Genomic DNA, 11,507 nt, shown 5'->3' on the forward strand with positions numbered 1-11,507 from the left:
TCTCTCTCTCTCCCCCCTCTCTTTCTCACTCTCTTTCTTTCATCTTGAGGCAGGTTCTCATGTAGCGAGACTGGAGTTCAATGTGCTAAATAGATGAGACTAGCTTTTAACTCCTGATCCTGTTGCTTTCATCACCTAAATGCTAGGATTGCAGGTTTATACCACTACATCAGACTTTGTGCTTTGTTCTTGATAATGAAACCCTTGAAGATATATCACCTCCACTCTATTCTTTGCATTTGACTCTAAAAGCCTTAAAACCAGAGGTGATAATTATCCAGCACTGTATTTATAATAGCCATTGCGTTTAGAAACTATACATTAGAACTAGTAAATACTTCCAATACAACCGCAGCATATTTGATTTCCTCAGTAAATGGCTAAATAAAATTGAACAATATTTGTCTACAGTTTAAGTGATTATTATATTCCTAACTTGAGATTTGACAGAAATTTGAAGTCAAAGCCATACATAATCAGCTGACTAATGATTTTATTTTTTATTATCTCTGGGTAATTTTTTAAAAATATTATGGAAGTATAAACTTATAGATCTTTGCATTAACCTAAAATTAACCAAAACAATGAATTTTGATTTATCGTTGAAAGTGCTGACTCAAGCAAAATTATGATTTTATCCCATAAGGTTAAATAGTTTAAATTTCAGTTTCTAATTTATTCAAGTTTAAATATTAAGACACAAATGATGGATTTTATTGTAGACCTTCATCCATACTTCATTTTTGCAAATTCTCTTCTTCCATTGTTCATCCCATCCTCTAGCACCCCTCCTGCTGTCCTCCTGCACCCTTCCTGCTGGTCCCTTAAATAATATGCAACTGCCTGTGACACTCCACCCTGTGTTAACATACTTTGCATGTTTGCTTCTCAAAACATTCTCTAATAGCAGTCATAAAGGAGTTTCTGGTAATAATTGAGGAACACTTCAATTCAGGGCTGAAGAGAAAAAGAAATACCCCCTTTCAGCCTTGATCTGTCTGATCTCTCTAGAATAAAATAAATATAATTTTAACCATTTTAATGAGGAAGGAGTTTCATCACATTTTAGTTCATTTGGATTAGAAGTGGGTACTGGAGAATAAATCTAGAGCTTTCTACATAATACTAATCAAGTGCTTTACTATTGAGTTATGTCCTTACCCATCCCTTGAATTTTTATAAGATTTCTGTTTTTATTAATAGTATAAGTATGGATTTCATCTCAGAATTCAATTCTTTAAAGTATAAGTGCAGTTAGTATTATTGATATAATAAACAGAATCTATTTGACTAAAGGGAGCTGATAGATTATAGTTGAATTTTACTTAATTTCTTAATTGGAGGACAGTATTTAATTAGTTCCCAAGAAAGCTGAGTTAGAGATAGAAACATGAGTACAAGACGTTTATTGGGGCGAAATTTGGGGATTACTGCCTGTGTGGGAGGAACCAGATGGAGACTTTTATGTCAGCACTCAGTCAGCCCATGGAAGTCTGGAAGCTGAATAGTCCTTGATAGTGAAACTGAGACAAGGGAATGGGCACCTCAATCCCTGAGTGTCAGTTGCCTCTTAGGAGAGGCAGGATATTGACAGAGGGATCTGCTGCTGAGTATAATTGCCCAGAAAAGGTTTTATCTTTGAGATAGGGTACCAATTACTGGTTCTAAAGTGCATTTGTTAGAAAGTGAGAGAAGTACAGTGGTATCCATGACAGGCATGTATTAATACTTGTCTAGCTTTTATTGAGTGTCATTGCCAGTATAGTCATCTAATACAGTCTTAATATGAACAACATTTAATTTTCTATAATATCAAATATGGCATTAATATTTAGAAGTAAAGTATTGATGAAGATGTTGGTTATCTGTTACTTAGGAGCTCACAGGCTACAGCGTTTTAGAAGCAGAGAGAACCAAAGATAGAATAACATTTGCCCTCGGAAAAGAGAAGGACTGGGAGAGTTCATTAATGCTGAATAGGTGGTAATGTACAATTCTTTAGCATAACTATAACTGACCATTCAAATGTGGCTTCCTTTTCCAGTTTCATACTTGCCCGGAAAGCTGATCGACTTGCTAAACTTCATAAAGACATAAGGTAAACAATTTATACCTGAAAATCAATAATCGTTACCTATACATTCTGTTTGTTGCATCAATAATAGTAGAATATCATCAAGCAAAGCACAACATTTTACAAATATTTTTATCCTTAAAAACTAATTTTAAAAAATATTTTGTGATATTCTTCTTGGTCAAGTCAATGTCTATGTACATATATTAATTTAATTTTACATATTTGTGTTTATTTTATGTAGTTAAGAGGTAGGGTTTTCCTAGAATACTTAGCTATATAGAGCCCTTGGGGCTTACTCACTTTTCTTAAGCACCCTACACTTCTGCCTCTGAATACTTACTTCACTAATCTGATCACTGTGGTAATAAAGTTCTAGTAAGGAAAAAAACTTGGGGTTGTGTGTGTTTGTGTGTGTGTGTGTGATCATGCACATCATAACAAATGAAAGGAGAATGGAGAACAATTTTGTGTCATCAGTTTTCTTCTACCTTGAAATGGGTTTCAGGAATTGAATTCATCAGGACTGTATAGCAAGTATCTTACCATTCAAATCATAGCCTCTGACATGTGACAAAGTCAAGAGTAGCAGATAATACATGCTTCTTTTCTTTTTTCATTATACCACACCAAATCTGACATTTTCTTTTGGATTTTCTGCCTTTCCTTTCTATTAATAATAAAATAAATAGCAGACTGGAGGTGGACATTTGATTATGATTCTACACACTGGCTGAACCCTAAAGTTCTTGTAAGATAAAACCTTTACTGAAAATATCGGTGAAAAGACGAGTGGTTTTCAAAACTGACTGTGTCTAACTCTCCCAAAAGGTATTGGGAAAGTCTGTTTTCTTGAGGCTTATAGAATATGATTCAATAGGTCTGAAGTAGAGACTGAGGATTTATACTTTTGACCACCTGCTCAGGTGATTATGATGAATAGACAGATTTATATGTTATATGTATAAAAGAGATACAGCTACAAGGTGATTTGCATAGTACCCCATTTGGCTATAATTTTAAGTATATTCTTTTAATTTTTGAACCAAAGTAATCTAAATTCATTGCTCTGAGTGAGAACTGTATCTCAGTGGTAAAGCACATGTTTTGCATGTGTGAAGTGCAGTGTTCAATCCCTGTTACTCATACAAAAACATTTTAAATTTTTTTAGTATAGCATCATTGCCTTCTATATATCTTCTAAAAGTTTTAATTTTAATGAGGCAAAGGGAATGGAAAGATAGTTTTCTGGCTTACTTGTGAAAATTTGTCTTTGACTCATCTAATAATATGAAATGCAGTAAATCACATATTTTATTAATGTTTTTATTAGTTATAAATAAAATGAAACTACAATGAATGTTAATTTTTAAGTTTAGCTCTACTTTAGTAAAGGTTTTTATTATATCTTCAGAAAATAAGTTAAATACATTGAGCATTTTAGAATACTGATTGGCATTTATCTTAGAGTATTTATTCCTATGACAAGACACCATGACCAAAAAGCAACTGGGGAGAAAAGGTTTATTTGGCCTACATACACTCCATAACACTATTCATCATCAAAGGAAGCCAGGACAGGAACTCAAATATGATAAGACCCTGGAGGCAGGAACTGATGCCGAGGCCATGAAGTAGTGCTGCTTACTGGCTTGCTCCTCATTGCTTGCTCAGCTTGCTTTCTTAGAGAACCTTGGACCACCAGCCCAAGAGTGGCACCACCCACCATGGGCTGGGTCCTTCCCCATTGATCACTAATTGAGAAAATGCCTTACAGCTGAATCTCATGGAGGCATTTCAGCAGCTGAGGAAGGCTCTTTCCTCTCTGATAATTCTAGCTTGGGTCAAGTTGACACAGAACCAGCCACTCCAGAAATAGTCTTACTTGTCTTGGCTATATTCTTAATTGACAACAGATGACTGAATTACTGCTTAGAATCTTTTATAATGCAATAACCTGCCATCTTTTTGTGGCACAAAAGAGAAAATGCCATATTGGACTGAGCATAAAATTTGACTCAACACATATTGAGCATCTACTATAGACAAAATGCTCAAAATAGTAAAAGTTTACCTTCCCATTACTTAAATGGTAGTGAAGGAATCTGCAGGTCACTGAGCTTTGGCTTCATCTTTTAAATGGAGAATTTAGATTAGACAGAGAAAGCAAGTAAGCAGTAGTCTTGAGACTTCTTCATGTATGTTAGAGCTTTTAATTAAGCCTTTTCGAACTGTTCTAGAATTAACATATCCACTTTATATTATGCAACAGCATTCATGAGTGACAGTTGTCTCCTTTAAAACCTTGCACAACAGTAGGTAACATTTATAATCTCACCTCTTCTTGACTTAACTTTTTGTATTTATGTGATAGTTCTAAGAGTTATAGCAATAGTGTATGAATGACAATAGCAAGAGTGATAAGCTTACATTTTCTTCTACACTATTTAGAGAAAATGGACTTATGTTTTTAAAATATTTTCTGGTGAAATTGGTGATATAAACTTATATTTTTATTTTTTATTACTACTGAGCTTGATTGTTGCACCTACATGTACATTCTCATGTGTATACTTATAACAATTTGTCTCATCTGGTCTTAATGCTTGTTTAATGGATTTGAATTATATCTTTTACCTCATTTTCATAAAAATTGTTTTGATTGCTGATTAGCCTTTAACAAATATTTCAGAGACATTTTCACATATTTAATCTACAGAGAAACCACAAAGAGTAAATGTAAATAGTATGTATTCAATGATTGAGATAGGCCCATTAATTTAGAAGATGAGTAATTTAAATTTTTCACCAGGAATAGTTGTATTTAACCTGTATCTTCTTTCAAGAAGAGATTAGCCAGGCATGGTAAAATATACTTATAATAATCCCAGTGCTCAGGAGACTGAGGCAAGGAAATCATTAGTGTGAAACCACTCTCATCTTCATAGCAGTTCTAAGCTATACATAATGAGACCTTGTCTATTTTAAAAGGAAAATCTGTTGATTCCTCATCAAATTACTGTGTTGAGGCATATAATGTTAATCAGCATACAGAAATCCACTAAACCATATAAGGTGAGTCCAGAGATTGACTATTACTTTATAATTATAGAAGGCCATTAAATTTCATTTTTCTTTAGAGAAGTCACTACTAAGTACCCTAGAACGGAATGCCTTTATTATATGTCCATCAATTATGACTTCTTTAACATGTTTTTATTCTACTTTGTAGGAAGAGGAAAATCTGTGAGCTGTATGCCAAAGTTCTAGGATCACAAGAAGCTTTATATGTAAGACCTCTCAGTCTCTAACAGGCTTTCTTCTGTTGTCTTAAATTGGTAAATTAAAGCAAGTTCTGGTTTCATGGAAGTCTTAAGCGGAGATTAGAAAGGGGTGTGCTTATTTAGAGGATTACTTTTAGCATCCAAAGTCATTAAAACCTAGTGTTCAGTACATGGAACTTGTGATATGGTATTACTTTGGGCTTTTTAAGTGCTCACTAGACAATAGGCATTCAACTGAGGTAAGAGACTTAGAGCCACAATCATTATGTCATGGATCACTGAGATTGGTCTGCAGAACAGAGATCCCATGCTTTTGAAATTATCAAGTAATTGCTATAAAACAAAACCCCAGGTATGTCATCATGCATTGCTGAAGGCACCATGATATATATTTGACACACCAGACCTAATCTTTGCCCAGGTCAAAGGCATACTAGTTTATTTTCCCACAAGGAGACTCAATTCATGTCTCATTTGGTACTGCCAGGGTTTTTACACTGCTGATGAAGGCAGTGAGAGCAAATGTTTCTGAAGAGCCCACCCAATAGCTGAGGACATTTTCTGTGGATTATTGTTTGAACTGTGTAAATAATAAACATTTATAATGTGGTAGGGAAGTCTTGGAAAACTCTCATGTTCACCAGGGACCACTTTCATCTTAATTGTTTCGTTTAAGGAATATTTTTATTATGTACTTTTCCAGTTTAAGGAAGGTATTCTGAAAATATGCTTTGTGCTTCTCTTCTTGTTCCCCCAACCCTACCCTTGTGTAATTCCTGTGTAAACTGAAAAACAGTCCATTGTCTTACACATTCCAGAGTCTTGGGGAAAACCTTTCCAAAACCTGATTTTTAGTAGGGTTTCCCAAGACTTAGTTCTAATCTTTAGAATCTGTACGAATGAGAGTATCCTCTCTTCCAAGTATTGGGACATTTCTTGACTCCCTTAAGAAAGAGGTTGAAAAAATCAGTGTCTTTAGTATACAGTGTACTCTTTTTTTTCCATGCAATATTGGGGATCAAACTTGGGGACCCTGGACATGCTAGGAAAGTGCTATACTACACAGCTTCATCTCCAGACTGATTTCTTCCCTCTCACTCCTCCTTTTTTCCCTTCCTTTCTTCCATTTCTTATTTATTTTCGTTGTACTGGGGCTCAGACTCAGAGCCTGGCACATGCATACTACCGAGTTCTACCCCCACTTTATGCTTTAAATATAAAGTTTTTGTTAATAAAATATATATGAGCCTTTACTGTTAGCAGGTAACAGTTCCATTTTATTTTCTTTTGGAATTTTCTTCCCATTAAACTACAGCCAGTCCATTATGAAGAGAAGAACTGGTGTGAGGAGCAGTACTCCGGGGGCTGCTACACAGCCTACTTCCCTCCTGGTATCATGACCCAGTATGGAAGGTACTGCCTAATCACTGCACCAACTCAATCCAGGGCTGGCACACATTCAGACAATCTACATTGAATAAGAACTGTGGAAACAGGCAGTGTTATTCATTGCAATCCCCAGAAAAATAGTCAGCCTGTAACTCAGATATCCTCAGGAAAGTGGGTGTCAATACTAAGAGTGGTATCAGTGTCCTTGGTAAGATTGCAATTGTCAGCAGCATTTGTGAGATGAAGACAACTACATTGTCTATTGGGAAGTCTTTTGAGCTTTCCTCAACATTTAGTTTCACAGGGCTACTAGTATATACAGAAGGACACTGAATGCATGTGTCCAGTACATATGTCTTGTCAACAGAGGAGCATCAGATATTTCTCTTCAGAGGGAAGAATTCTCGGTGTCTACAGCTGAGGTACTAGGAGATGAGATCTACATGGCCTGGGAGTCTACCTCTACTTAGAAACACCTTGTTTCACATACATTATTTTTTTGCTTTACAGGCATAGGATATAGGATCCCATTTGCTCAGTTTCAAGAGATAGAACACAGGAAGAAGCCTAAAATGATAGCATTCTACCAGGCATTCACAATTTTTCATAATTCTTCCCATCTGTATATAGTTACTATAGTTAGGGAGAGGTGACTTTTTCAGCAAATAATGTATTATCTAGTCACATCACACCTTCATCAAGTTTCTAGAGGACAAAATCTAGAATGTTAGCATCGGGTTATATCTGTCCATAGAGAAAGAAGCAGCACTTGTTTACCTGTACTTTCAAGAGTTTGTTGTTTACCTTTTTCTTCCTTAATAGAATTAAACATCTATTATTAGTAATAACAAGACTGACCAACAGATCTAGTTCTAGAGTGTCAGTACAAGTCTAGATGATATAAATAGAATCAATGGGAAATGAGGCACAAGATTCTTGAATTGGAAAAAGGAATGCTAGTGGGTTGAGATGAAGGCTTTTGGCTGAGATATATAGTTTAGGGGAGCCAGAGGAGTGGCAAAGATAACACCAAGAAGGTTGGGATAAAGAGTTACCCATTGAGTCTATCCCTTCTTTGGTCCTGTATCAGGATTATCGTATAGAAAGAACCTATTTGCTCACCCTTAGCTAGTCCCCACAAATGTTCAGAAAAAATTACAGATTATATTATTTCAGGACTACTTACTCATAGACTTCCTGGAGTGTCTCTTCTGCCAGAAATGGCAGTGACTGTTTCTTCCCCCTTGCCATTACAATCTCTTTTGATGTCCAAAAAAAATGCTTCATGGCTCAAATCTGTGGATGTGTATTATCTTGAATAGAAGGCAATAGAATGAATAAAATGGACTACAAATAAAGAATATAACTGTGAGATGTTACTAAGGAGTTGAATTGATGTTCTCACAGGCTGACTAGCTGGCTAAAAGTAGGTCAGCATCCTCTATAGTGATGAATAAACAGTCTGCTTCTCCCAGGTTCAGATCCTTGTATCCAGATTCTTGTGTCCAGGAAACAAAGAACTGCATTTTACTTTGGAATGAAAAACACTGGCATTTCCTCCTTGATTAGTTTCCCTTCCTTTTGTGGAGTAAATGAAGGTAGGGAGTGATTGGATAGTTTCCCCTCAGCACCTTCCCATGTAACCATGTGACCTCTTTTTTTTCCTTGAAGGGTGATTCGCCAGCCAGTAGGCAGGATTTACTTTGCAGGCACAGAGACAGCAACGCAGTGGAGTGGCTACATGGAGGGAGCAGTTGAAGCTGGAGAACGAGCAGCTAGAGAAGTAAGGAAGGAAACTAAGGTGTACTCCTTTTTCAGTTGTAATTTCATCATGGGCAGCAGTACTGGAAATTAAACTGAAAGCATTATGCATGAGAGGCATAGGTTATTCCAGTGAGCTCCAGCCTTGTGGAAACATTTTTGTCGTCTGATCTTTCTGGTTCTTTATTTTATCTTTTTATGGATATACAGAAAGATATTTGGGCTATTTCATTGGCACAGTTGTGCACATATGTGGAGTACACAAATATTTTGATGCCTGTGTGTAGTATACATTGATCAAATCAAGATAATTAGCATCTCCTTCACATCAGATATTTGAAATATTCAAATCCTTTCTTCTAGCTCTTTGGAATTACATAGTAAATTGTGATTATCTTTAGTGACCCTATATTGCTATAGAATGTTAGAATTTATTCCTCCCAGTGAATTATATTTTGGTATTTACTATCCAGTCCCAGTAGCCTTACTCCCTGGTACCTTTGTTAGCTTCTGGTACCCTCTGTTGTTTTCTCTACTCTTACACGATTCACTTATTTGCCTTCTGCATATAATGGATAGCATGTATTATATGTTTTTCTGGGCATGGCAGATTTCATTTATGGTTGTGTGGTCCTCTAAACTCATCCATGTTGTCACATGAAGGATTTCATTCTTATTTAAAGCTGAATAGTGTTCCATTGTATGTGAATAACAAATTTTCTTTATCTATTCATGAATCTATTTCTTGACACTGATAGTCTATGTATGCATTTCTTTGCCACCCACCTGTGGGTTCATCAGTGTTTAATATGATTTTGAATCTGTCAAAAGTATATAATGTCACAGTATAATGCTGTATCACTTTTCTTTCAGGTCTTGAATGCTCTAGGAAAAGTTGCCAAAAAGGATATATGGGTTCAAGAGCCTGAGTCCAAGGTAAGTTTGGCTACTCTATCTCTATAGATTGACTACAGCACATAAAAATTGCACTGCCCTTCATTCAGCCTCTGCTTTTACTATATATAGATGATGCAACTGTCTTGGAATAGAAATGCATACTACTACAGAGAGGCTTTGTTTCTTCTAGCTATAGCAAGAATTTCTATTAATGATCTATGTTCATCTATTTAGGATGTTCCAGCCCTTGAAATTACCCACACCTTCTTAGAGAGGAACCTGCCTTCCGTGCCTGGTCTGCTCAAGATCACTGGTTTTTCCACTTCTGTGGCTCTTCTCTGCTTTGTATTGTACAAGTTTAAACAGCCCCAATCCTGAAGTTTTCGCCCTCAGGCCTCCTGCTTTGTCATCCTTAGCACAATGAGCATGTAAAGGAAAGTGTGGATGAATTACAGCTTGTGATTTAGGCCATTTAAGTGCACTTGATTTAATCCTCAGCAGTTTAATTTTAGTTTTTGTAAAGTGGTAACAGTCCAAAGAATCACCTAGCTAATTTCCATAAGAACAAGTTTAATCCTGTTTGTTAGACTAATTTGTGTTGGTTGATAGAATAAAATGTTGAGTGCTTAATTTCAAAAAGTAAAGTGCTTATGAGGAATAATTTCTGGGTTCTGTTTTTTTTTCTTTCACCTTTAATGCAAAATAGCTAATGGTCTTTAAAGTTTTGCCCATTCTAAGAGCAAAGATCTAGATTTCTTACCCCGCTCTGTCTTACAATTCAAAAGCATTTTAACTAACTTAAAAGATTCAGTGACGTCATAGATATATCCAGTCCATAAGGGGTTGCCTCAATTCGTATTTAAGTGTAGAGAACTCTCAGCACTAATCTGCTCCAGTTTGACTTGAAATGACTTAAAGGCCTGGATTGGCAAGAGATCTAAAAATATTCAGATTGTTAACATTGAATTGTTGAATATTGAAAATCTCCTGAGTTTGCAGTTTACCCCCCACCCTCTGCTTCTTAGGAAACCAATTAATCTATCCTAATGATATCAACCCTATTAAGCTACAGTTTGGATATTAAAATGATTTCCAGTCAGATGTGTTTAGACATATAATGGGAGTTGAGAAACATTATATGTGAGGCTGTTTGCCACAAAGTTAACATTGTTATTTTCCTTGAAATAGAGAAACAAGTCATGTCAAGAGATTGATAATCCCCTTTCTAGATCTGAAGCCCAGTTGGTCTTTCTCCATAGTTAGGATGAGAATTGGTTTTTAAAAAGTACATCTTTTTGCTGTAGCTGTTAAATATGGTCTCATATTACACTGAAGAAAATTAAACTTTACTGAGGGCTGTGAACTATGTTTTGTTTGATGGTTCCGAACTTGGTACCTAATGTCCCATGTCTAAATAAAGTTGGCGCTAGAGCTACATATGGGCATATGCATATGTATATGATTTGCCACTGAAGTAAGATATTGTCTGTGTGGTACTGAATTTTGTTGTTGTTCTTAATAAAATGTGATGCCACCCTTCATTCAGATAAGCTTCTCTGATTTGGCTAATAGTTTATCAAAAGTTTCAAATGGCTTTTCCTTGCCAGAAGTCTACAGAGGGTGAACTTTTGAAAAGCACTTGATAATGAGACTCTAACTTCTTAACACTGGGTTTGATCTTTATGTTATAAAGGTTGACTGGGAGTGTGATTACAGACAAGACAGGTCCAGGAACAATTCGTAATCAGAATCTACAACTGCGATTCTCAAGTCCTAATGAGAAATTGGCATCAGCCTGTCTTCCCGACAGCTGGGAATCCAGTATGCAGGATGGTATTTAGTTGTGCAGGACAATCTAGTTGTGCAGAGCACAGAAAATGAGTTTGTCAAGTCTAAGCCATTGTGGACTTGAACTTTGAGTAGAGTGGTACTATCTCTATGAACATGTGCCTATTAAAGAGAAGGTTTTATTTCTGCATTATTTTTATAAAGGAAAAAACAAGTTTAAAGGAACCCTGAAAATGACTTAAAGGAGAACCCAACCTACACATTACTAACAAAAATCAAAGGGAAAAATATATGCTTACAACTGGCCTCAGTGG

At 35.9% G+C, this 11,507-nt stretch overlaps 1 protein-coding gene across 1 annotated transcript in view; it reads left to right on the forward strand.

Moving 5' to 3' along the window:
• Positions 1-10,952, forward strand: part of Maoa (monoamine oxidase A) — a 64,568-nt gene extending 53,616 nt beyond the window's left edge. Inside the window, exons 10-15 of the mRNA XM_031342997.1 lie at positions 2,045-2,098; positions 5,307-5,364; positions 6,674-6,771; positions 8,419-8,530; positions 9,382-9,444; positions 9,640-10,952. Of these exons, the coding sequence (XP_031198857.1) occupies positions 2,045-2,098; positions 5,307-5,364; positions 6,674-6,771; positions 8,419-8,530; positions 9,382-9,444; positions 9,640-9,783 (529 nt within the window). The 3' untranslated portion in view covers positions 9,784-10,952. The remainder of the gene's footprint in view (positions 1-2,044; positions 2,099-5,306; positions 5,365-6,673; positions 6,772-8,418; positions 8,531-9,381; positions 9,445-9,639) is intronic.
• Positions 10,953-11,507: the final 555 nt, after the last annotated feature.

This window comes from Mastomys coucha, chromosome X, assembly GCF_008632895.1.
Source record: "Mastomys coucha isolate ucsf_1 chromosome X, UCSF_Mcou_1, whole genome shotgun sequence".
In the NCBI taxonomy this organism is placed as follows: Eukaryota; Metazoa; Chordata; class Mammalia; order Rodentia; family Muridae; genus Mastomys; species Mastomys coucha.